At 40.8% G+C, this 26,867-nt stretch overlaps 1 protein-coding gene and 1 long non-coding RNA gene across 5 annotated transcripts in view; one reads left to right on the top strand and one right to left on the bottom strand.

The window, feature by feature from the left end:
* MICU2 (mitochondrial calcium uptake 2) overlaps positions 1-26,867 on the bottom strand; it is a 129,930-nt gene that overhangs the window by 26,690 nt on the left and 76,373 nt on the right. For all 3 annotated transcript variants that reach the window (XM_085216179.1, XM_085216181.1, XM_085216180.1), the window contains 4 exons: positions 10,779-10,810; positions 10,596-10,671; positions 5,632-5,679; positions 1,054-1,136 (listed from right to left, as the gene is read on the bottom strand). In XM_085216179.1, coding sequence (XP_085072305.1) covers positions 1,054-1,136; positions 5,632-5,679; positions 10,596-10,671; positions 10,779-10,810 — 239 coding nt within the window. The remainder of the gene's footprint in view (positions 1-1,053; positions 1,137-5,631; positions 5,680-10,595; positions 10,672-10,778; positions 10,811-26,867) is intronic.
* LOC104917606 (uncharacterized) overlaps positions 1-26,867 on the top strand; it is a 48,351-nt gene that overhangs the window by 6,924 nt on the left and 14,560 nt on the right. The window lies entirely within an intron of this gene.

The raw sequence follows: 26,867 nt of genomic DNA, 5'->3' as shown, positions 1-26,867 counted from the left end.
TATGCACAATTCACAGAATGATGGATGCCTTGCAAACAGAATGGCAAAGTTCTTACGCAAAAGAATTTATAGTCCATAATCACTAGGTAATGTAGCTATACACTGATGAGTAAAAAATGGACAAGAGGTAGAGAGAAGGAGAGGTAGAAAAGCAAGAAAATGCAGCAGCAATGAAATTCGTTTTCCCAATTCATTCTGTTTACAGTGACTGCCCCTAATTACGGTTTTTTCACTACTCTTTTCCAGTACCTTCACCTTACGTAACTTTCCTAGTACTTTTGCCAAATATTCTGTGGAAATCACTGCTGTTATCACTGCCACTGCTCTGCTAACTTTCTCTGTGCTGAATGTTCTCCTCTTTTCCTTTTTCCCTTTGTTTTTACTAAGCAGATTTTCTGGACATTTTTTTTTCCCTAAGAGTATGAAGCATGGAAGGAATTATTTTCAAGTACCTGCACTTTTAAGGGTTCGCAGGAACCTGATACCATGTTTCATTGCCTGAAAATACAGTAACAAAGCACAGAAGTTTGTAATTCATCCACCACTTGCCGTTATTTATTGCACTCTTCATCAGTGTAACAGCATTATTTGAAGTGATGGGAAAACCAATTAAAGTACATTTACTCAGTGTTTCCCTGCAGCTACTCCAGGATTCCTCAAAGGGGAAGGCAGCTTAACAACCACTAGGCTATCAAAAAGAGTTTTAAGTTCAATGAAGACAGAATTTTACCACCAAGACATGAAAAGCAGATACTAATTGTACCCTGTTACAGTTTGTCTAATAAACTCTCCGTGCAGTCTATCTCAGCTGTTCTTATACAAGCATTTTAAAAGATTGAAACCACACCATTTTTCTCTCTGTTCAAGGTAGTTTTAAGTAATACAAAGCAATGCTTTGCTATGTACTCCTTTCATACAACATATTCTAGCAAACATGATCATAGATCGGATGGAAAAATGGGCTTGAAGATTCTAATGGATCTTCATTCAACAAACAGAACCTATGCCACTGCTTATGAGTTTTAAAATCAATAAGCATGAGAAGACACATACCTTAAAAAATTCTTTCTTTTCAACTTGCTCATTGCCATCCGTATCTAACATTTTAAAAGCAATCTGAAATCCAGTCTGAGGTTCTGCAACAAAGTGTAAAAAAATGTTATGGTATACACACACACACACCCATGCACACACAGTTATACTAGTACAGAAATATTTAATCTAAAGGAAATACTGCCTACAGATTCTGTTTGACATCGCTGTGCACATACATCGTATTTCCAGTAAGCAATGTGTACCCCCTCCAATATAAACAAACTTTTAAATAAGACAAAGACCTTTTTGCTATTATTAAAGCAATAGCAAAGCAGCAAATGCTGGCAGTGTCTAAATACAGCCACAGATGTCCTCCTGCTCCCAATGACTGTGAAAATGTTGTCCTACTGTCCTGGTCTTTCATAGGTAGCGTCTACAGATTTCTCTGTAATCCTTGCTCACCTCTGAAATCTAGCTTTACCCCCTTTTTGGAGCTACTTTTAGCTGAGAGTACTGGAAAGTGCCTTGAGAGACCATTAATTACCCCCCAAACTGGGTGAAAGAGATAGAGTCTTTCTCCAGCACTTCTTCCACATGTTGCTGCACGCCACTATTTCCAGTCTTCACTAGTCCAGAAGACAGACTGGTCTTGTAACAGCTCCAGTTCTCCCAGTTCCTATTCCCATGATGTTGGTCCATTCTCTTCTCCAACCTCCCTAAACAACCACGTCCAGTGTTACTGAGACATAATAAACTCCTCCTTCTGGCCTTCTTTTCTTTGCTAAAGCATGTTTGTACACCTCCCATTTAGCTGATCTTTTGGGAATTTTATACAACTTTACCCTGCATTTCCTTCACTCAGTGGACGTTTCTTTTCAACATGAACATTTAATGAGTTCTGAGTTTTGCAGGCGCTGTAAAAACACTCTGTGTTTTGAGCTCCTTCCCACAGTTTCCTGCTCTGACTTTGCTTACACGAGGTGACCTCGCTCATTAGCAGCCCACACAGGAGTAGCGTGCTGCTGAAATATATTTACTCACTGGCTCACTGCAGTAGCCAGCATTTAGCCCAGTCATTTCTGGAGCAGGTGAATTAATTCCACAGCATAGTCATGTCAGGCATTAATGTGAAAGCCACAGAGAATCTTCTCCAGCATACATTCATGTTTCCAAGAGCAATGTTGGACTCATGAGGGCAGTGAAGCAGTATCTCTACAATTACTAATGCCTCCAGAGATTTTGTTTTATTTTGGAAGCACATTCTTCCAGTTCCACCCTGTAAAGCTTTAAGTCTTGCTTCTGTTTAGATAGTCTTCCTGAAAAGGCAAGAAGTCACAGAAATAGCCTCTTCTTTTTTAAGTGATAGCAAGATGGTTAAACAAAGAACTATTTTTACATTTGAGAAATAACTTTATCTTCAGCTGCCAATTAACGTCCTCTGTGAAGCAACCTTGTGATGTAAGGATAGTTTATAAATACCGTTGCAATCTGCATAGCAGAGCCTTTCCCTGGCAACTGGGCCATAATAATCAAAACGGGCTTCTTTTCCGTAGAAATGCCACACTCTAAATTTGTGTTACTACTACTAAAGCAAGAAGAGTCTATCCTATAACATATTCAGAGAATAAAAGCAATTGATGTATTTAACAGTAATTCATACCATCTGTGTTGCAGTTTTCAGATAAGAAAGCTGTTACTGAAAATATAGGACCTAAAGCTGCTTATACTGTTCAGATGACATACTTATCTGATATGATGTAACCTCAAAGGTATGCGTTCGTAAAATAAGCATAGTTCAAAGACTACTTCAGATATATTTGTATTTAATTAGAATCAGGCAAAATTCCAAAATCTGAGCCCAAGAGCTTCATCTTAGCTGTGAGCGCAGGTTACACATAGGTGCTTCCCCTGAAATCACTCCTGCTTTGACCAAACTGTCAACTTTGGTGACTGGCTAATTGGAGCAATGCTTTTAGTCATGGTGACAATTTCAGTTCCTGGGCCTGTTCAGCAGGCAAGGCTTTACCGAAAGCTCCATTAACCAATTGCTGAAAACGAAATCCAATACATCACTGAAAGAAAAAAGGCGATGATGATACATGGAATGCAGAAAAGAGAAAGGGGATCGCAGTGGGCAAAATAAAGCCTTTGTCTCCCACAAATTTACATTTGGAGGTTTAGTGCTACAGATGCTGCTTTTATATGATGGACAGCATGGGCTGGCCAGCAGCATTCTGAAACCAGGAGTCACTTTTCTGGTTTCCCAATTCTATTGGTGATTCAGAAGAAGTCATTTCAGTATTAATTTGTCTGTTTTAAGAAATATTGCTTTAATACTCACTACGAGAGAGGCAGGTCATTTGGCTGAGGTCTGATTGACATGGCATACTTGTTAGGCAATGAGGCACCAACAATTGCTGACATTCACTTTCAAACAGCCCTGTACGATAGGTGGGATATTAGGAAAAATTTCTTCTCTGAAATAGTGGTGAGACAGTGGCATAGGCTGCTCAGCGAGGTGGGGAGCTGGGGCAGTCACTGTCCCTGGAGGTGTTCAAGAACCAGAGAGATGTGGCACTGAGGGCCATGGTTAGTGGGCATGGTGGGGATGGGCTGACAGTTGGACTGGATGATCTTACTGTTTTTTTTCCAACCTTAACGATTCTGTGATTCTATAGGCCTCTGCGTAACTGGACATCCTGCACCAAAATGTGCCTCTGTTCTTACAGTTCAGTTCACTGCTATATAAATCCTGTGAAAAATAACATTTGATTGCTTAGAGTAGTGAAACAATTTGCTCTGGTACTGCTTCAATTTTCAAATTGTTTCATCCAATAAGGTGAAACAGTACATTTGTATGGCAAATGGACTATGCCAATGTATATATACTGTGTAATATCACGTATTGGTTGAGGTTCCCTAGGAGATCACAGAATCATAGAATCACCAAGGTTGGAAAAGACCTCCAAGATCATCCAGTCCAGCTGTCCACTTACCATCAATATTTCCCATTAAATCACCCCCCTCATCTAAACATTTCTTGAACACCTCCAGGGCTGGTAACTCCACAGCCTCCCGGGACATCCCGTTCCTGCGTCTGACCACTCTTTCAGAGAAGAAGTTTTTCCTCATGTCCAACCTAATCACCCTTCTTGCTGTGTTGTAGGCAGGGATGCTTTCCTGCTGAGAAATGATATATGCTGTAAAAGGGCTGAATGGCCCAAGTGCTGTACACCAGCAGTCAGTGTCTGTTAAAACTTCACGTAACTTCTCTGCTCTCTAGAGACTGTTCATACTGCCAGTGGTTGGTGCTGGACCTTGAGACAGTGCATTTCTAGAGCAAGAAACATTTGCCATGTTGTTCAATTTCATGCAGTGAACCCTGTGGCCAAGGAAGTAATGAGCCCGTTGGGAGAAGAGTGGCTAATTCCTTCTCTCCTCTCTTCATCCCTTGATACCACAAGACTCTGTATGCTTGGTTTTGTCACTTGCTTAAGATGTCAGACCTGTGTAAGTCAGATGGACTTGGATACACAGACATGTATGCTATTTTACCACCATGGTCTTTCTGCACAACTTTTGTCGTACACATTTTATCTCAAATTTTGGTATTTTCCAGCTTCTCTTGTACTTCATGAGAATAGCATGGGGAGGTGGCAGGAACAGCAGAGAGTAATTATGAGTGAGAAAACCTAGAAAATCCAAGATCAGTTCCACCCACAAGCAAAAAATGCTTGCTCTTTGCAGATAAAGCATTTTATTTCATGCTATGTTATGCAGCCGGGTGACACTGTCTGCAAGCACAGGCCATGGGTTCAGCTCTGAGCCGTACTGAAGTTGCCCAAACCTCTCCTCTCCACTTCCACGACCAAACATGAGAGTGACATCTCTTAGCTCAAGTGGATGGAGACTGTGGCTATCGAGGTTACCAAACAACATGTTCTTTAAAAAGTGTCTGAGAAAGGGGGGGAGGAGGTAAAGGAGGAGGAGAAAATACATGCAAAATACATGGGGAATTTGTCAACTGGACAAAGAGAGGAGAAAGAAGTCAGACAAAAAAACATATGCTGATGTGCTGCTTCTGCACATCATCCATTACATATCTGAGCATATACATAAAAAGCAAAAACCTTTCAGACACTTTCAGACAATAGACTTTCAGACAAAAACCTTTCAGACAATAGTTCTTCACACTGATGCATGAACTTTAAAGCTAACACGTCACTGTGCAAAATGACTGAAACCACTGTGCAGGTGAGAAATTATTTACTTCCCCTCACTGTGTTCTTCCTTTCCTTATGTGGTCTTATGTCCAACTCTTCCCATTTTGCAATTACTCTAGAAGGACCTTCCTGGCCCTGTGGCGTGGGGCTTGACCAGATTTCTGACATGCTGCTATGGAACAGCGATGACACTATGGAGCCAAGTAGCAATCAACCAAAGTTATAGCCATTCACGTTACTGCCTTTTCACTCTATATCCAAGTTTCTTAAACTACAGCTCAGAAATTTAGTTAAAAAGTATCAGAAAAAATTTCTGGAAAGATGTCAAAAGCTGAGTAGCGATGCATACGTATTTTAAATATGTAACACTTACTTGTAAGGATTGTCAGCAAGAATAGGTACTCTGCATAAGATATCAGCCCTGAAATGAAACAGTTAAAAAATGACTCACATAAAATATATATCCCTATAACGAGAATCGAAAGATCAGATCTCATAAACATGAAAACTGCAGTTCAACATCATTTAAAATAGGTCACTGAAGTAAGCCTCATAATTATTTAATAAAGTTTTTACTTCTTTTTTTAGTGCTCTGAAGGTAAAATTCCCTATCCGGAGACTCATCAATGTCCCCATCTCATCAGGAGAGTCAGGTTTATTTGGTATTAACAACAGGCCTGCACTAAATCTCTGCATTCGCACTGCAAACATTCAGTGTTTATAGAAAAGGCAAATAAATTCGGAGTGCTTTGTCACATTTAGTACCCGGGAGGAGAAGCACTCAGCGCTGCCTGGATGGATCAAAGTGCTCCATCCCCTGGCAGCCAGGCCAGGAGGGGAGCAGCTTCCCATGGGGAACATGGCAGCGTGCAGAGCTGCCAAGCTAAGAGATTGCGCCGATAGTGCGGCCAGGCTGCCTGCCAAGGGAGCCTTCTTTTTTTTTTTTTTTTTTTAAATAGGAACACGTCCTTTCTACAAGGTGAAAGTATTTTCCCCCCTTTTGAAGGAAAATTCCAGTGTTTTCCTTTGAAATACCGCCTTAAGCAAAAAGCCTGAACAAACACAGAGATGCGATAGCGTCAAAATAGAGCGTAGAAGCTAAAGATAGAGCGTGCAACGAGGGTGGCTGAGTAGCACAATCTGAACCATCTGCACTGCAATAACGTTGGCAGAAAAAATGTAAAGGGCTTTTCTATAAATCACTGTTCAAAATAACTAAGCTACTTTTAACGCCTGAGCTAAACATTGTGTAATGCTGAAGCTGCTTAAAATAATGAAGTTCAAACGTGCCCGTCTGTGTAAAGATAAACTATTTATAATAATTTATATAGAGTTAATTGATAGATAAAGAATCCACTTAAGCTTCAGCGATAGACGATTAACTTCTGATAAATCGCTGTTCTGAGCTGGCAACATTTGTATTTGGCCTCAGTGACTTTAAGTTTTAACTTACGGAGTTTAGGAATATTGGGCTGCTGGAAGCAATGGTCTGAAAATCTGAGAGCAGATTCCAAAGCCAGGCCTGATGCTGATCCCTCTACTGACTCACCCTGTGTCTGAGCTCCAGCTTTCCTCTCCATCAAAATAGGGCTATTCATTCACTCTACTTTCCAGCACGCGCCATGTGTAACTCAGCACAGTACTGCAGTCACACAATGCACTGTGCAAATAAAAAATACTTTGCAGAGAATCACAGAGTCATTGTCATCTCAAATCTTTAGTTTTGCTTACAAGTTGTAGGGTTGTTTAGTCAAGGGAAGAGGAGGTGAGGGGAGACCTTATTGCTCTTTTCCAATACCTGAAACATACAGCGAGAGCGGGGCTGGTCTCTTCTCACTGGTGACAGGTGACAGGATGAGGGGAAATGGCCTCAAGTTGCGCCAGGGTAAGTTTAGGTTGGACATCAGGAAAAACTTTACAGAAAGGGTTGTGAAGCACTGGAATAGGCTCCCCAGGGAGGTGGTTGAGTCACCATCCCTGGATATGTTTAAAAATCATTTGGATGTGGTGCTCAGGGACACGATTTAGTGGAGGGTTGATAGAGTTAGGGTAGTATGGTCAGGTTGCGATTGGACGATAATCTTTGAGGTCCTTCCCAACCTGAACAATTCTGTGATTCTATGATTCTCATGTGTTGCGAATAGACTTAATATGGCCATTGCGAAGATATAAATTATTTGCATTGCTGTAAAACTTGCTATCTTGTTCCTAGACAGTGTCCAAGACTGCTACAAATTCAAAATAAAACTATCGGAAACAGAGATCTTACCCCATTTTTTATGCTACACACTTAAGATGAGATAGAAAATGGACAGAAATAAATAGGAGAGGAAAAAAATCAAGCAGCGACACACTGCTCCCTAGTTTTGTTTTATATGTGTCACAGCAAATGCAGTTAAAAAGAAGAAGATAAGGGAATACAAGGAGGTAACTTTTCAAGTGGATAGAAAAAACACCTCCTAGGCTTGGACAACTGTGGACTTGGCACAGAGATCTCTGTCTGAAGATTTTACGAGCAAGGGATCATTGAATCACAGAACCATTATGGTTGGAAAAGACGACAAAGATCATGTAGTCCAACTGTCAATGACGATCGCTGGCCAAGTGGATGGGGTGTCTGCCTCTCAGCTGTTCTGCACAGCTACTGCTCATGGCAGACCTGGAAGGTGGAAACATAGTGCTTCTGCTCAGCAGAGCAAAAGGAGGCCCTGTATTGCTGAAAAATGCAATAGGAGATAATGTACTTAGTAGATGATCAAGTAAAAGCATTTTTAGCAAAGCATTAGAAAGGACATGGACATGGCAGATAAAGTAATAAAAATAACTATAATAATTGAAATACAAAATCATAGAATCATAGAATGGTTTGGGTTTGAAGGGACCTTTAAGATCATCTAGTTCCAACCCCCTGCTATAGGCAGGGACACCTCCCTCTAGGCCAGGTTGCTCAAAGCCTCGTCCAGCCCGGCCTTGAATGCTTCCAGGGAGGGGGCATCCACAACCTTTCTGGGAACCTGTACCAGTGTCTCACCACCCTCAGAGTAAAGCATTTCTTCCTAATGTCTAGTCTAAATCTACCCTCTCCGATTTTAAAGCAATTTCAAAATGTTTTGATAAAGACAACCCTGCCCATGGCTTAAAAGGAGGAGTGCAGTGGCACCAATCACTGACTGCAGAGGGCTGCAAGGAGAGGGCCCTGCAAGAAGTAGAAGGGCAGTTTTCATTCCATTACCTTAACCTGAGTGGGAAGTCACGAGAGGGAAACAGGCAAAAAGGTACAAGAAATGAAAATACGTGAAAACTGTCTTGATTGTTCTTTAAACCCTCAGTATCTTAAAGTCAATCCATAGCACGTTCAATAATTTTTGGCAGGCTGATTATATCAAAAAATCACTTGAGATATAATTTCTTTTGACCCATGGTTTGATTTCCATAAAAATTCATTTGATCTTTTTGTTCTATCACTGTCTGCAGTGAATTGCCAGCTTACTTTAACCATAAAGTAAATTAGTCAGTACAGTAATTTTCATTGCGCAGTAATCATTACAAAGTTACTCAAATTTTACATTTAAAAGATGCAATGGAACATTAAAAAATAGCAAAGCAAATTGCATTCACGTCCAAGTTAAAGCTTCACCTGCTGTTGAATGACTCAGCAGACTTGCAGCCAAGTATTTTCATTTAGCATTGGCAAAACATTATAATTTTCTAAGACTATATGAAGCTTTCCTGTACCTCCTTGGAAATATCTACCCTCAGACTTTATAGCAAATGCTGACAGGACAATATACTCACCACCGAACAAACCATTAATATACCACAAAAGATGGTGCACATTTTAGAACAGCCACTAGGAGGCAGAGTTCCCCAGCTTTACACTTTACGAACTGGACTGAGAGCGCTCCCTCCACTCGATGTTTAAGAAAGAATTTGATGGTAGTTAAAATAATCTCAGCTAAACCATGGAACAGGTGTAGATTCATTATTTTGGTACGTGTAAAAGTGGTATTTAATACATAAATATTTATAGCCGGATCTGAAGACAAAAGTGTCAATGTCAGTACAGAGAGATCATGACCAAAAACTGCACGTGCTGTAAAGTCATAGAGATGACAGCATTGTGTGCTTCTGCATCATCTCCAATTCCTACCAGATCCTTGAAGGGCAAAGTATGAGGACCTACAGAGCTAAATGAGAAGAGGTTGGTGGTCCCAGGACAGAAAAGACATCCCAGCAGTCCCAAGCAGCCAGCCGGTGTGGTACAGTGCCAGGGGGCTCTGCTGCTTTGCTATGTTCTCGCTTTCTCTTGATGAATTCCTGATTTGCCCAGGCAGAACGTGTTAGGGATTTGTGCTGTCAACCACTAAAAAAAGAAAAGCCTTAAGAAGGCAGTGATAGGGAAACATATAACCAAGAATCAAATGCTGGGAATCCTTCAAATCCTGTCCTGGGAAAGAAGATAACAGATAGTAATTTGAAAAGAGGAGGTAAATATTCAGCATGAAACAGACTTCCCAGGATTGGAAAGAAAAGTTGAACTTGTTCAGAGAGGTGACAGGGCTGCAGGCAGGGGATGCTCACAGCCTCTGCATTACACAGACAGAAAGAGCAACGACCATGCACCAAGGGATGTGGGCTGACCTCTACCATGCACTTTGTGAATAGACACTGCCAGTCCTTCTCATTAGTCTGGGGAGTTCAGTCTTTGTTACTGATGAAATAGTTAATTACTCATTTATTTGTTTTCCTTGATCCTCTTGTTTGTTTTCCCTCCCTTCAATTAATTTATGTTAATGAGGTGTTTATTTGGTGTTTTTAATTCCCCGTTGTTTCACAAACAATACCCCAGCCCTCAGCGTTTTCTCTTCCTGTGTCGCCAGCTGTAAGGTGGAACTGCTGGGTGAAAAGAAACCCAAGCACACTGCTCTTGTGGGGCAGCACTGAGCTCCCAATGAAGCAGAAACAACTGTCACTGCCCCTGGAACCAGGGAGGACACTTTACATAATCAGATACAAATTTTCTTTTTTTCTTTGCTTCCACGCATTTAAGTTATATAACGAAACAGCAGTTTATTAACAAGCCTTAAAAGTCCACTTTGTACCCTTTTAGCCTCTTCTTCTCTAAGTCAGCTTTCTAACTTCTCCAGGAGGCTCTCAGCTCCCAGCCCTGCCTCCTGCCTCCTCCTCGTGTAACCGAGACATGTCAAGGTGGCAGCAGCTGGTGAGATGGGGATGAAGTCAAATCCATGCAACTGTCTTTAAAACGAGATTCAATTCATACTGTCTGATGAGATAAAAAACAAGATGTGTTTCTCGGTATCAAAAGTATCTCGTTACCTTTATCACCAAGCTCTCTAAAAAAGGTCGGTCCTGGTTTAGCTTTTGTAACACACAGCAGTGCAGCATCCACCTCCTTTAGAGACACAAACAAGAAAACCAGTTTAGAAAAAGAACCCTTTTTGGTTAAGAAACAGAAAGAATACAAGTTCTTTTGAAGAACGAAGGGAACATTTTGCTTACCTTTTTTGTCAGTTTCTTGGCCGAGCTTTTACCTACAATAAAAAAAAATCATCATAATTCAATAACAAAGTCTGACTTTAAACTTTGATCAGGTTCTGTGGCGTTTCTTCAGATTTTTATGGGAAGGTGGTAAGAGTAATACGAAACAGAATATTTTGCAGCAGGCAGTTTGTTTCTAATTTCCACAATGATCCAGAAAGGACAACTTCAAAATAATACAAGCAATCTGTCCAAATGCTCTTCAACCTCAGTGAAATCACAAACCACCTCGGTATCTATGACTAATTTATGGGTGTGATTTTGCATTCTGTGGACTACCAATGCAGTGCAGATTCCAAAGTAAGATTATATGGTAAGAAATAGTTGTATTATTTACAAAAGGATGTGTATACACGCATAAGAAGCCTTCCAGTGCAGGCTGTGTATTCAAATGCTAAGAAATACCAGAAAAAAATCAAGAAAAAGTTGATGTTGCCAAGCAGAAGTAAATTGAACAACTCTTCCTCCTGAAACAGCGTAAGGATGAAACCATACAGGCTCTTAAGTTCAGTTTTCCCAGAGAGCTGTGGGTGCACCATCCCTGGAGGAGCTCAAGGCCAGGTTGGATGGGCCTGGGGCAGGAGAGTGGGACTGGGTGTGCTGCAAAGGCCCTTCCAACCCAAACCATTCCACGGTTTATGACAAGTGCCTAACAGTAGGTTCAAGCCTACACACTCATGCAGAGAGAGCACTGGTGGTCATCCTCCTGTGCAATCACCTGGCTGCAGAGCTGCGATGTGTTACCGGAGGCACGTTTCAGCTGCTGCGACAGCAGCCACATAAAGCCACAGGAGCCTCTGCTCCTGTTTTCCTCGGGTCCCCTCTGTTTCCTCAGCATTTCTCCTCATAAAGATTCTAAAATCTTGTGTCCTTCACTCCTACTGCTCTCACTGCTCCCTTCCATCATCACCACTCCTTTGGACTTCGGCCAGCCATTCCTTACCCAGCTTTCTGATGCTGGGTAAGCACAAGCAGAGCTGCTTTGTTTGCTCTCGGGACTGATGCCACCAGATGCAGCCTGAATTACTGAATCACAAAATCATTAAGGCTGACCTCTAAGATTATCTTGTCCAACTGTCTTCCCATCCTCACTGTGCCCACTAACCACGTTCTTCAGTGCCAAATCTCTATCCTTTCTGAACACCTCCAGGGACCGTGTCTGCATCACCTCCCTGGGCAACCTGTGCCACTGCCTCACCACTCTTCCTGACAAGAAATCTTTCCTAACACATTTTCCCTGCTTTGTGCTCAGGCTCTGGGCTGCTCCATGGGCCTCTTTCACATGGCCCCCAGCACAGTGCTGCCTTTGGGAATGGGACACGATAGAGGCAGCCTGAAGGGCAGCAGCCCACAACCTTCCAGCAAGCATGTTCATAGGCCTGTAACCCAGACAAAATGGGGTGCATTGTCACCCAAACTGCAAAGTTCTGTAACAGTGGGAAAAGATATGTCCAGCAGCAGGGGAACCCACTAGCAACTTTTGGCATCAAACCAGGGAAGCTGCTGGAGCATCTCAATTAGCAACAGTTTGCTTTCAGTATCGGCAAACCAGTGCCTTCGTCTCTGCTCCCTAAACTGGCAGTAATGTTTTTTTTTTGCTGAAAAATTCCTCTCTCCAGCCCCCAAATTAGCCCAAGGCAGACACCTGGCACATAACATTTCAGCCCAAATGTTTAAGTTTGACAAAAGTTATAAGCAACTAAAATTAGAGTTTTATAACTGGAGTGTTGAGTGACCCCAGCAACAGGTGTTGCCAGCACCACCTGTCACTGCACATGAATACATTTTTGTACAGCGTGTGTAAATATATTTACATGCACACATATATAAAGCCACAAGGATAGATATCTCCTAGCTCAAAGGAAGCATGAAATCCTCTACTTTGCCTCATTTGAGATAAAAGAAGTCAGGCTACAAACAGTTTGGGTGAGCAAGTAAAACCCCTGTGCCCAGCAGGGCTGAGTGCTGAGCAGGGCTATGTAAAAATGCCACAGAGCCCTTTAATGAAAGGCTGGTTAGCAAAGGCTGTGATTCAGAGCTCAGCTTTGAAATGTCATCTCCTCCGAACAGCAAATTTCAGCATGGAATTAAATTGCACCACGGCAGCTCTTTTGTCCCTGGGAGCCCCACATGGCAAAAAGCCCTGTAAGAGAGAATGAGTCAGGCTGTAGGACCATGAAGGAACAAAGAGAAAAATCACCCTGCCATCATTTTTGCTGAAAATGCTCCTTCTCGTTGTTACTGTTTTGAAGTCAACCACAAAGCCTTATCTGGTTTGCTGCAATTCTGCTCATTCCACTCTCCTGGTGGATGACAAAGCATCACTCTAGGAGGCAGGCAGTACTTACTGTCAGCTTCTAGGAGGATGGGGAAGGAGACAAGCTGAACTCTGCAAGCTGGATTGGGTAATTGATGCGAGGAGTGGAGAGAGTACTGAAAGCTGCAACTGAGACACTATTTGGTCAGTTCTGTGAGGCTTGGTTACATCTGTGCTTTTCCTCTATGCTGCATTCAGCACAATAACTGAAACACTTCAGCTACTCAGTTTTAGGGAATATATCCTCAGTGAAGATAACTCCACCTTGATAAAAATTAGGAAAGAGGAGGAAAATATCTTATAGACGTATGGACCCTCTTTTCATCATCCTGCAGTCACAAATGCAATTGTTTAGAACTCACACGAAGACCTGTAGCAGCTGTCAATGCCTCCTCTCCTGCATTCAGCTATGACATCCCTCCAGAAGAAGGTTAAGAAGTTGACATGTCAGCCGACCTGTTTTGGAGCTGAAAAGACAGTAGCAGCAATGACACAGAGATGCTCATGCTAGCACTGTCTGGGCAAACTTGGCCTGGGGGAGAGGACTGACAGAGGAGATGCAGCCTTGACTGAGTGGCAGAAGAGGAGAAGGAGGAAAAGGTTATAGAGAAGGAGAAGGTGGAAGAGGAGGACAGCCACAACATTCCGGCGTGTAGTGAGGGGCAGCTACTCCAACACAAGAGGTGGAAGGGCAGGAGGAAATGGGACAGACTGAAAGATAAATTAAGACATTTTTCTTCTTTGCTAAGTAGCTGATACAGCAGATTAGGAAAAGTGGAGCCTTTTTTTTGTTAAGCACTGCTCTTCTCAAATGGTATTGCAAATCAAAATTTCTTATAACCTAGGCGAATGAAAATGGCATGCAGATGTCTGCAAGCATGTGTGCTAGCACACCAGTAATTCTCTGGGAAAAAAAAACCCGCAGCTGACATTTAGGGCACTGGTGGTATTTTTCATATTGACGTTTGTGTAAAGTATTAGAATGCAATCTTACAATAATTGTATAATTTAAACTAAAGAATGGGTTTCCTCTAATAATTACCTGCATATTTTCTGAGAATTCCATCCAGTTATACCCTGTGTTGGTATTGTCACCATATAAAATCATCTGAGAAGGTTCACATCTCAGCTTTCACTTGGAAACATTACCTACTTTAATTGTAGCACCCGTAATATTCCTTGAATACTGATTTAGCTCGTGGTGCCTACCCTTTCCATTTATTCCTTTCCTAACAATGAAGTCCCTTTAGAAGATCAACAAGGAAAGCTCTGTTAATATTGCTCTCTCACATATCAAATGTGCAGCCCTCTGAGGAACAACATCCTTTAAGGCCTTGTCTACAGTAATTAGGAGAAGGTGGTTAATTCTTCTTTGCAAGGAATGCACTGTGAAAGTAGGACTGGTTTTCTTAGCCAGTTGAAAAAATGCCTCTTCGTCTTTAGGTTAGATCTTGGTGCTGCCATTCCTGACCCGTAATCACAAACATACCAGGCCCTCAGTCCCTCTCTGAGGAATATACACAAGGATCTAATTATTAGGAACTAATTCACATAATATGTAGAAGATCTGTACGATGCACTTGGTCTGCCAAGACCGTGATGGAATTCTGGCTTGAAGTCCAACAAGCATTTTCATGGCTCTGTATCTATCTTACAGATGCCATTGTCTCATTTTCACTATTGGTAGTGGATCCATGAAACAATCACAAGGTACAGATACATCTTTCACAGAATAAAAGCCATTCTAGCTTTTTAAATTGAACGAATACTGAGTCTACTTGCAAGCAGACAAATGCTGTGATGTTAGCCAAGAAAGTTAGCTGACAACTGTAATTAAGAAAACACTGCCAAGAGCAGCTACTTCAGCTTCAATTTGCCCTCGGCAAGCCTGCGTATTTTGTCACATACATTCCTTACTATAGAAGAGTTTCCGTCAACTCTCAATTTTTCACACCGTGATGCAAAAGGAACCCGACATCGATGTTAGGATTAACATGAGGAAAGGGCTGAATTGAACAAGTACCCACTTGCATTCCCTAACAGCCATTTACACCCAACCCATGCAGCCAAGGAAAAGCTCAGATCTGACAAAGGATGCTCAGAGCCAAAGAATGAAAGAAAGCACCAAGATCCATCATTATAACAACAAGCAAATACCAAAGTAAAGTAGAAAAATTACTATAGCCTGATGATAGAGAAAGCAGAATTGTACATCTTTGCAAGACAGCACTATTGTTCTAATATGGAAATTAAAATTAATTTTAAAAGAAGTATTTCTCCACAGACTTAACTTCAAATTAGAACAGTATAAAATAGGGATCTTTCCATAGGGGAACAACAGATTCCTGTCCCTTTCATCAGCAAAGTTAGTGAGAATGTTTGTCCAGGATGTCTCTTCAGCTCTACCTCAGATAGCCACAGTGAAAACCAAGTAAAAAAAAATGTCCTTAAAGTTTTTTTTTTTTTTTTTTTTTTTTTTTTTTTTAAATTTAGGCAGGAACCAACGCTAGCTTTGTGGGAGCTTGCTGAGTTCAAAGTCATGCTGGGGAATGAGGAAGTTATCTGTTTTTTTTTCCTGGAGAAAACGTGAAGACAATTCAACCCAACTCAAATTCTGCGAAATGATGGGTTTGGAAGGATCTTAGGCAGGATGGGCAGCACACTTGTAGTCTGTGGGCTGTGAGGTCCGCAGTCTTTCTAAAATCAAAAATGCCATGGGCAGCTCATACTGGGGCCTATACAGAGGAGTCCCTGCTGCAGCCATGTCTGTAATGGGAACACGAGTTTGTTCTTCCTCCTCTGAGACCACTACCAACTTCCTCACAAGCCAAACCCTGCAACTGCTGCCCCTTGACCCAGTGAGCTGCGTTAGATAAGAATCATGGATGCTGATTTACTTTGGGAGACCAGGTTAAAATTTTTGTTTAAATTAGCCCAAGATACAAGGTCATTGAAATGCAGTAGTTTCTATTAATTTGCCAGCTCTCTCTCTCATATCCTTGCCCAAGGAGGTTGTGGATGCCCCATCCCTTTAGGCACTCAAGGCCGGATGTGGCTCTGGGCAGCCTGGTCTGGCAGTTGGTGATCCTGCATATAGCAGGGGGATTGAAACTAGATGATCATTGTGGTCCTTTCTAATCCAGGCCATTCTATGATTCTATGATATGATATGATTTTTGAATACGATAGTGGACAGGTATCTTATATCATCAAGTTCTCTTTTGGTGCCCTGTTTCCTTACATTCTCAGTTCTTTAAAGGAAAGAGCTTAATGTTAAAACTATGAATTTAAGGGGCACAACTGAAACAAGTAATTGCTACTTTAAAGCCTCCTTGTGAAACAGTGGTGACAGAGAGAAATCATGGGAAGCTGAAAAAATGGAAGCCTTTTGAAGGCACATGACCAAGCGGTCAGATTCCCATGATAACTACTGGCAAACCAATATCTGAATAATAAATGAGAGTGCTATTTAAATGAATTAAGAAACCACTTCAGCTAGAAAGCTTTTACTGAATTACTGCATTGCTCCATTGAACTATAATTGATAAAAGTCATTTCAATCACATGAATTAGTGAATCAAACCACCTGAATTAAAATCAAAGTATGCTCAGTGGAAAAGTAAATTTACAATACTAGAAGCTTCTGATATGCTTTACAAAACAAGCTCTTCACCTTTTGGAAACAGGCTTTGCATCTGTCCTTTATTTAGAGCAATTGTTCTTCCAAGGAAGTGAGGAATACACAGTGCTGGGTGCAGGCCAGTGCTGGCAGGTCTTCATTTCAGACCAGTGCTTGTAACAGAACCAGCCGATGTCGGAAGGCTTCTCCATGAGTAAGGCAGCCTGGGGTAGCAGGGGTGGGAAATGCCACGGGGAGGGAACTTCAAAGGATAACACAGTCTTTTAGGAAATAGAAACAGAGTGAAAATATTGGATAGGTGAGTTTTCAAAACCTGTTAAAGAGACAGTGGCACACAGTTCCCAGTGTTATTAGGAATTCCGAACTAACCCATGGATGGCATTGGGTGAAGAGCACAAAGCAAAGAAGAGCAGCAGCGGCTGCTGAGCAGCTACCTGGGGTTGCCCACTGGGTGGTAGTGAGGCCAGGACTGGAGGCAGCATCCAGAAGAAAAATACGCGGTGTGACGTGCAAGTCTCCAAACTCCCAAATGAGCCTCCCATGCTTGGTTGCTCAGGCTTCATTTAGAGAGCTAAAAATTAGATGCCTAAATCTATGGTGCTTTGCTGTATATGATGGCATATGTAGGAAAGGGTTTATAATTAGCTTCAAAATGTGCTGCTCCTATTTCAGAGCTGAAAAAGAGCTCATATGCTCAAAAGCTTGTCTAATTTTTCCAACTTAGAGCAGCTGGCCTAATAAAAGATATTATCTCTGCCTACAAACAGAGATACAAACCTCATCCTGACTCCAGGATCCCTTTATAGTCAAGAGAGAACAGACATAACAAAAGAGCTAACTATTCCACATTGAGATAGGTGCCTACCACAGGCCTTGATCCTACCTGTTTCCTTCCATTAACTTTTAGGAGATCCAACAGCCACTTGCTCTAACCTGACATTCACTTTTATATATCTAAACTGAATAGATGAATCCTTCTGCAAGCAACCAGAAAATTCAAACCATGATTGCTTTTTGTACTTGTTATTATCTGTGATGTATTGTTTCCAGTCTCCAGCTTGATGTCAGGAGTACTAAAGGCAGGAATTCTGTTTTATTAACAACTCTATCAAATGCAAAGGGTAATGTGGATTATGGTAGAGGATGCAGAGTGAGTTGCATAATTAGAGAAATAAATTATTATAGAGAACAATTCCTGAAAGAAGCTGTATCCATGATGTGCGTTTCAGAGACGAGAGTGGAGAATGGCTCTTGCCAACCTACAGAGAATATTATACATTCAGACTATTGGGATGGCATCTCTTGAACTGGCACAAGCCTGCACCATGGAGCATTATCTTGTCATCATCCCCTACTGCTAAAAACCACCACTTTTTGAAGTAGAATAGTGCTGGAGCACATGTTAGGTTAAGGTACTAACAACAAATGAAGATAAACTATTAAGACAGCTTAGAAGCACTGGAGTTTTAATTCTGTTCCTCTAGAAGACAGGATTCCTGGCCTAAGGGCTCTGAAGTCTCTTTGAAGGCTAGAGAAGTAAGTGTAACAAAAATGAATGAAGAGGTAAGTAAAGTACAGTAATAAGAGCACTTATGAAACGACACAACTAAAAATGTAACTCCATGCACAACTTGAAAAAATTGCCTCTCAGTTATAAACAGAGATTAATTTGGATTCAGAATGAAAATGCATGCACATCCATCATCCCACAATCAAAATGAATGAAAAAAGGTCAGCGCCTTAACAGCACCAGAAGTTTACTCTAATCTCCCTATGTAAGCCTTGATTTAAGCTTATGTGCTCAATGATTAGCTGCCATTACTACTACAGCAACTATCCCTGTTGTATCTTATTCAACTTATTCCTCTGCAATTTGTACTCTTCCATTCGTTGTCTAAAGGTCTTACCTACTGTCACTGCTACCACGTCTTGCAAAATGCAAGAAAATGAAAGTACAGTTAAAGACAAGAATATAAAGAATGCAGTGATAATATAAGAATTGTAAAAATGTAATTATCAGAAGTTGGGTTCATATGCTGGCAAACATAACTGAGGTGCCAAGTGAGGAATTCATCCTTTGTGCGGGAATTTATCACTAACATAAAGCTACCTTACTAATTAATCCCGGAATAAGGGCAAAGAGGATAACAGAATCATAGAATCATAGAATGACTTGGGTTGAAAGAGACCAAGGATCATCAAGTTCCAACCCCCCTGCCATAGGCAAGGTCACCAACCTCCAGAACCTTGTACTAGACCAGGCTGTCCAAGGCCAAATCCAATCTGGCCTTGAACACCTCCAGGGATGGGGCATCCATAGCCTCTCCGACTGGTTCCAGCACCTCCCCACTCTCTCTGTGAAAAACTTACCCCTGACATCCAATCTAAACCTTCCGTCCTTGAGCTAAAACCATTCCCCCTTCTCTTACCACTGTCTATGCTAGAGGGCATGTGCCAGTGAAAGTTAAGTGGTTCAACTGCAGTAGGAAATCAAACTGCAGTTCTTTACTATGGCAATAATCCTTTTCTTACAGGACTTTTTTCTTTTTCACCTTCTAGCTTAGATATAATTCATACTCTAAGCAGGAAATGCAAATTATATCAAATTGTGCCAAATTACATGAAATAACTACCATTTATTTATTGCACTCTGATATGTAACAAACACTCCAACATGCAAGAATGACAGATAAGGAGGCCACAAAAGACCATGTGGCTCACCTACTTTGTCCTATGGCTCCCATCAGACTGCTGCTCATGCATTACCTCATCAGTTTATGTACACACTGGTATTTGGTCACACATTTGAAACACTGAACTGTAGTTTGGGTTTCAAAAGGCAATAGTGACACTAATTCAACCACTACTGTTTTTTCTTAGACTTACTTATCTAAGTACAAACTTCATTAATTATTTCTTCTAGAGGAATGGAAAAAGGGAATAACTTAATATAATTTAAAAATTTAAACGAAAGCATTTTGTGAAAAAATTGAAGTCGTTTGTGGTATCAGCATGAAAAATGTAGTGCTGTTACCGTAATTCTGTTCAGATGGAGGGCATTTATAGTGCCTGTGTCCAAGCAGTAAATAGCTGACATATGAGTGCATCAAGCCAATTTAAATTACTGCAGTGGGTAAGTAACTGGGAGCACTGACATTTCACATAAATCGAGTGGGTTCTCAAGAGTCCTGTAAATACAAAATGCTATGTAGATACAGTTTACATAGTAGCTCACTTTTTTTTCCATTTCACCCTACGACATATCAAATTATTTATACCATCATTAATGCTTTCTTTTTTGCTAAAACAATATTTTTTTTTGAAGATTCATTTCCTTCTACTACAGCAACATGCACTGAGATTTCTCAGAACTATTGCAAAAAATGTTCCAAGAGGTGATGGCTAATTTGAAAGTACAATAAAATTTTGTCAGAAGTATCAGTTTGGAAAACTTCTTGTTATTACACCCCAGCAATTCTTAGCCAGATGTTTGGGGGAAAAAATAAAGGTAGCGTCCGATTTGGAAAACTCATCAAGATACAAGATTTCTATTGCTGCACTATTGCAATGATGCTGTCGATCTTCACTCCTGTTTCATTCTGCTGCTGCCTTGTCCTTCAATCAATGTAAAGAATTTGACTCCCTTACGGCTGCCTACATCCTTCACAGATTAAATGCGTTCCTCCCAGCATCTTACAGTTTTTTTTTCTGTTTGACAGTGGTAAGAAACTCCATGGAACACAGCAGACATACCACCTTTTTGGTGACTGCAAAAGGTTCAGAGAAGTTTGTGGGGGGACCCATGAACCACAGTGAACTCCATGTGGTTAAGGGAAACTGCACACCCATCTGTACAGGAGGAAGAATAAAAATTTGGTAGGAGTGGTTGACAGACCAGGTGGTTCTGCTGCCGTTCAGCTGGCAGGTCTCATGTGGAGGTTTAAGATTTATCCCCCTTGCTTACACCAAAGACAATAACATTCTTTAGTATGCGCTTAAGACTGTATCCTGGCTTTATATCTCACTGACAGCTGACAAAGAGAGCAAAAGCTAGTTTTGCTGTAATTCTTCTGACATGAGATCACTGAATTTGGACATTTTGGAAAGGAAACAGTCCTACATAGACAATTTCATTAATGAGAGCTCTGTGTTTAAGATCAAGGACATTTTGTCTTGCTGTGCAGACACCAAAAATATGCAAAATCCTATTGTCTTTTAGAACATACATCTCCTTTATGAATAGGCAATTTACAGTGACTAGATGTCTCAGCACACTGCTACTGAGCTCACAGAATAGTTAGATTTTAAATTATAACCAATATAAATCCTTAGTAATGAAAGGATTAACTGTACATGCACTGATGGTGTTCACTTACTGTGTAGGGTGACCTGGGCTAGCTGTATGTATAGGTAGGTCTCTTTACCTTCGCCTTGCAGCAGGCTTTTCTCAAAGAAACTAAAAATGCATTTGTATAAGAGGAGAAAAGGGGACAAATGACACTTCTCAATAGAGATTTGGAAAGGGTTTAGTAAATTAATTACTACCTTTGTTCAGTGTAGGTACGTGCAGCTTCTAAAACGTGGTGAATGAAAACAAAAGGAAATTCACAAGGGTCTTTCAGATCCACTTCAGATCCATTCTATGATTGTACTCCAGATAACTGTATTTTTGCAATTGGTGGTATTATTCATCTGTTCCTTATCCTCCCAAACTCTCCTAACACTAGCCATTTAAAGGAGTGAACAAATACACACAGAAGAAACATACCCACCTTGCAATTTGTTCTACTGAAAGAAGAAACTGAAGTATTGGATGTCTTTTCTAGCATAACATAACACAGCACTTTCTTTTTCAGCAGAATCATAATGATTACAACCAACACCCATTAGCACTTAGCGAATTGAATCATAGAATCATAGAATGGCTTGGGTTGAAAAGGACCACAATGATCACCCAGTTTCAAACCCCTGCTTTGTGCAGGGTCACCAACCATTAGGCCAGGCTACCCAGAGCCACATCCAGCCTGGCCTGGCTTCAGATCTCTCACAATTGGCGTAAGTGAAAAAAGTGCTACTTGAGGGGAAGAGATTTTTGGCCTAAGTACAGCACTTAACTTCAGACATTTTAGATTCCTAGAAATCACAAAGATGACTAGTGCTAAATGCAATAGTTACTCATTGATGAAGTCAGATCTGTCATGCCAGAATTTCCAGAAGGAACCTTTTCCCTTTGTAAGATTCTGAAGTGCAACCTCACATGAAAATTTTAGGCCAGCCTAATGCAGATGACACCAGTGATAACATTACTTTTTCCACCACTTTGTCACCATGAGAAGGACATGCTAATTACCAAGTTGGGAACTTTCCTACAGAAGATGCTGCCTACTGTTTTGGGCTTCTTACAGGCCCTATGCAGACCTACTTCACTATTTCACAAGGTGCCAAAGTTTTGACATTATTGCAGTTTCAGTTTCTAGCTGCATTCTTCCTCCTTCTCATGTGTTCCTTTCAGTGGCTGACTTGCTTTCCTCTAGCTGTTGGCCAGTGCCAACAGCTTTTACCTTTAAATTCACCAGGAGTTTCTTTCTAACTTCTAAGATGAGCTCATTGTGTTATTAGCAAATACAGAAGCTTTGAGAAAACGAAGTAACAGCCCCTGCTGAGTCTGACTTGTTTATACATCATTAACAGCTGTCACATAGCAATTAACAGATGTTTGGGAAGTTTTCGTACAGCAGGGGCTCCAAGGATACTCAACGGGTAATAGGAGGCTTCCACACTTTAAGCTAAGTAAGAAAGGTTTACCTGATTTTTGTTACATGAAAAGACTGCTGGAAAGATCCAGTTTTTGCTAGTTTCTCAGAGTATCAGAATGAAAACCGTTACCTAAAACTAATGTGAAACACTGCCTTTATTCAGAAGGGAAGGGGGTAATGCAAAGTGGAGCAGGATCATGAAAAGCCTGAGAATTTCCCTAAAAGGTAAGATGCAACTAAAGCGATGAGAAATCAAAGAGCTTAACAATGGATGCTACTTGTGACATTGCATGGTGGCCAAAACAGTTTTGCTAGTTTGCAACCTAGAAAAAAATAAATGTTTTTAATAGAAAGTTTAGTAATTAATTACTGACACGCTGCCCATCAGCATTCCCTACTAGTGGAAGAAAAAATCTTAAGCATTAACCAGAGCACCTCTTCTTCTGTAAGGGGTGAACTTTCAAACTGAACAAGAGAAGTGAAGATAAGTCCGTTCTCTTGACCCTGTCACTTCAAACTTCTCAGATTCTACTGAAAAAGCCTGCCAAAAAGAAAAAAATCTAGTTGAAGATCGGTACTCTCTTTAAGAAATGGAATTGTGTCTTTTCTAGAATTGTCTATTTACCTAGCATCACTTCTCTATCCCAACTCAAGTCATCTGAAGGAGCAAACCACAAAAAGACATTTGTCTTTATCTTGGCTTTAATTATACATTCAGATTTCTAAATATTTCTGATTCCATTAAGCAGCAGAGGAAACACTGTATTAGGCCTGTCAAAAGAGAACAGAAATATTTATTCAGTAAAGATAATGAAGGAGACAAACATAAAAGCACAACTAGCCTCTACATCAGAATTTCTATTAACAGCACCTCATTTACTTATAGCAGAGTTCAATACACTGGGATTTTGTGTCCGCTGCCTCTAGTTACCCTTGCATTGTCTCCTTGCTGTCATACTCCACTATGCTCAGCTGGGCAGATGCATGGAGCTACAAATGGAGACCAAAACACCTGCAGTGCTGGATGCTGTTCTACATGTAGTGACTGGGAGTGAAGTGTATACTATACGAGTGTTTTTTTATCTACTAAGCATTGCTTTGTATCACTTTTCTCTGTAACTGATGCTGCCTTTTGACAAGTCAGATGTTTCAGGAACAGCATTAACTTAAGAAGTTCCTGAATTCAATCTTTTTTCCATTCCCTAGGCCATAATGATTGCTAGTGGGCTGTGCTCTGAGCCAAGGAATGCAGTTAGCTTTATAAAAAGAAATCAAATTCAAAAACCATGGAACAAAGCTACCTACATGAAACCATGGAACAGATGGTCTCTCCCCCATCCAGATGAGATAAAAATAAACTTGGATTTCCTTAACCTAACACGAGCAGTGCTGAATAGTAATATAATTATCTATTACGCATCATGGGGTTAAGATTTAAAAGAAAAACACTTATTTTAGGAAATGGGAAATGCTGGCACAAAAGCAAATGGGTTTAAACAGAGAATGATTAATTTTAGCTTGGATATCAGAAGAGTTTTCAAGCAGCAGAGAAAATGCTGTGTCACCATTTTCCAGTGTAAGCTGTAGTGACAACTGATTTTAAATCCAGCATGAAAATATTTATGAAAAGCCTATATTTTAAGTTTGAAACTGCTAAAATGCAAGCTGACTTTTAGAACTTACGTGATGAATGTTGATACACTTAGACACAGAATACTAGAAAGAAGTGCTAAGCCACTAAGTATCACCTTAACAGACGATACAAAAGCTTATAAAAACCACTACAAGACATTACTTGTTAATATAGGTAATAGATACAAGCATTCATACAGTGATCACACAGATACCGTGTATCCTCCGCACAGCAGTTCTGGAGAGGGACTGTTCTGGAATGAGTATTTACTTTAGCTGCTGTGGAAAAAGATTAAACTGAAATGGGAATCAAACTTAAAATAGGCTCATCACAATTCTCAAAACGAATGCAGCCTGGTCTAATGGTTGATGGCCCTGCCCACGTCAGAAGGATTGAAACCAGATGATCTTTGAGGGCCTTTTCAACCCAGGCCATTCTACAATTCTATGAAATGAAAAGTAAACAACAGACAGCTTTCTCCTACTGAGAAGATGAAGTCATTTTATGTTGCCCACTGTAAATACAGCATACTGTCCTAAATATTTCATAGCAAAGCCCCTTGTTATTCATTCAATAATGGAGTCCACATTTACCATCAAATACTCTGCAGAAAACATTGCTCTCTTTTGCTAAATAGTCAGACTCTTTTGCTGTTATACCAAAGCTAGAGATGCTGATGAAATTTCTGGTCATTAAGGTTTATATTTTTCCTAAGAAAGGGACAATGTAACACAAGTGAGTCGTCACATTTCCCATCACCAAAATCACACGGAGAAGAATCACTCGCTGTGTCAGGGCACGGCGGCTCTTTGAAAGTTCTCAGAGAGAGCAATTCAATACAAAAGGTCCAGTGGAGAAGCAGACGCCCATCCACATGAGACAAAATGACCAATTTTTGTATTTAATTAGTACTAATTAGTAATCAATTAGTATTTTTAATACCTGGGAAAGCAAGCTGTATCAGACAGAAGACTTCATGTGTCAGCTGCTGAAATAATCTGAACAAAGAGAAATGGTAGCTGGCTTGGCCATGGTTTACACAATTCCATCTGGTAAGAACCAAGGCAGAACTTGTTGGGAAAGTGGTAGCTGTTGTAAGGTACAGCTGAACAATTTTTAGGCTGTCAGGTACGCAAGCTTTTCCGAGGTCTGAGGGGAAAAATTTAACAAGGGCTTAGGCAGCAGAAGGACCAGGTGTGGTGCAGCCCCAGGGATGGCAGGGTGAGGGCCTGGGCCCTCTGGTCAGTGCGGCTGCTGAGACACGGCTCTGCAACATGTCTTCTCTAATGAGAGAAACCTGGGTGTTTTATGCATGGAAACAACCTCTGAGCTTGGTATTTGCTTTTGTTTCACAGCCGATGACAGGCTGCAGACTGCAATCTGTGCTATAACCACTGCAGGTGCCTGAAGGCTGGGCAGCAAAAACCAAGCACGTAAGGTGGGCAATTTCTGCCCTTAGGAGTTGGATGCCGGTGTTCTCAAGGCTCGGGCAGTGCATTTACTCAAAGGTCTCTCTGCAGACCCAGCCATCCGCTCGGCAAGCAGCGATGGCTCCTTTCACTTCCCACAGCTTGCTGCTTACCTCGTCTGTCACAACTGCCTTGAAGAAAAGCGGTACTTGATGGCTCCACCTGAGATATTTTAAAAAAATAATCACAGTGCAATATTTCTTATGGAAAAAAAAATCAACTTATATCAGTATTACTCAAAAAAGAATCAACTGTGTGACTAATACAACAAAAATTCTGTTCTGGCCTAAGTGAAAGCACTGACCCATGAGCACCAGAAGAGTTACAGACAGCTGAAAATATGGGGCTAGAACGCAACTAGATTTTGGCAGGAATCTACCAGGCACTTCTGGCACCTGCCAGCATTCACCACATCACCATCATTTCTAAACACTGTAATGCAATGCAAGGAATTTTAAAAACAGATTGTACTTCTTAGGTACAAAACAATACCTGTCTGTGCTAGGGACGTATACTGCAAGAAATTACATTTAAGAGTGATGAAAATTCACGGAATCTGATTTTCACACTACATCTGTTAAGATTTAATTGTCAGCTAAGCAGGATGTTTCTGAACTGATTAAGCCCCACTGAATTTATTAAAGAAATAATACTGAAGTAATCTTTCAAAAAGCATTACAGAAAAATCCCAGAGATATTTTCTGTGGTTACATCAGTCTTATGTTATAAACGTCGCCCAAACAGTGTGTGGTGTTTTATAAAAATAAGAAGCCTTTATTAATAGGAAGAAGTATTCAGAGACCATGAAGGATTGCGTGAGTTCTTGAAACTTGCTCACACGTATTAAAAGAAAGGAATGTGATTTCTCTTCTAAGTATTTTAAATAATACAGTAGCGTGTCACAAAACTGGAATAGTTAACTGAAGCAGAAAGCATTGCAAGTCTTCTGAAATTCGAAGGCAGCCGATGTTTATACAACAAGCAGGCTCCTGTTATTAATAACCAGATCTTTCCATTACTTGTACTACAAGGATTCCGTATGTACACGATATAGTTTCATTCGTTTCAGGGAATCTGTTTTCCATTCAGGTGCCATTAAACAACTAATAACTTTCACACTTAAAATAACTAAATCCTTCAAGATGTGTGGGGACCACTTGCCTCTTGCTTACAGCTCTACTGGAGTCTGAGCAGTTTTAGTATTGACACTATATTTGTGCTGAGTTTTAATAACT

This window comes from Meleagris gallopavo, chromosome 1 (assembly GCF_905368555.1).
Source record: "Meleagris gallopavo chromosome 1, MGAL_WU_HG_1.1, whole genome shotgun sequence".
Classification (NCBI taxonomy): domain Eukaryota; kingdom Metazoa; phylum Chordata; class Aves; order Galliformes; family Phasianidae; genus Meleagris; species Meleagris gallopavo.
Note: the sequence above shows the minus strand (reverse complement) of the source record. Positions and strands in the feature narration are given on the sequence as shown.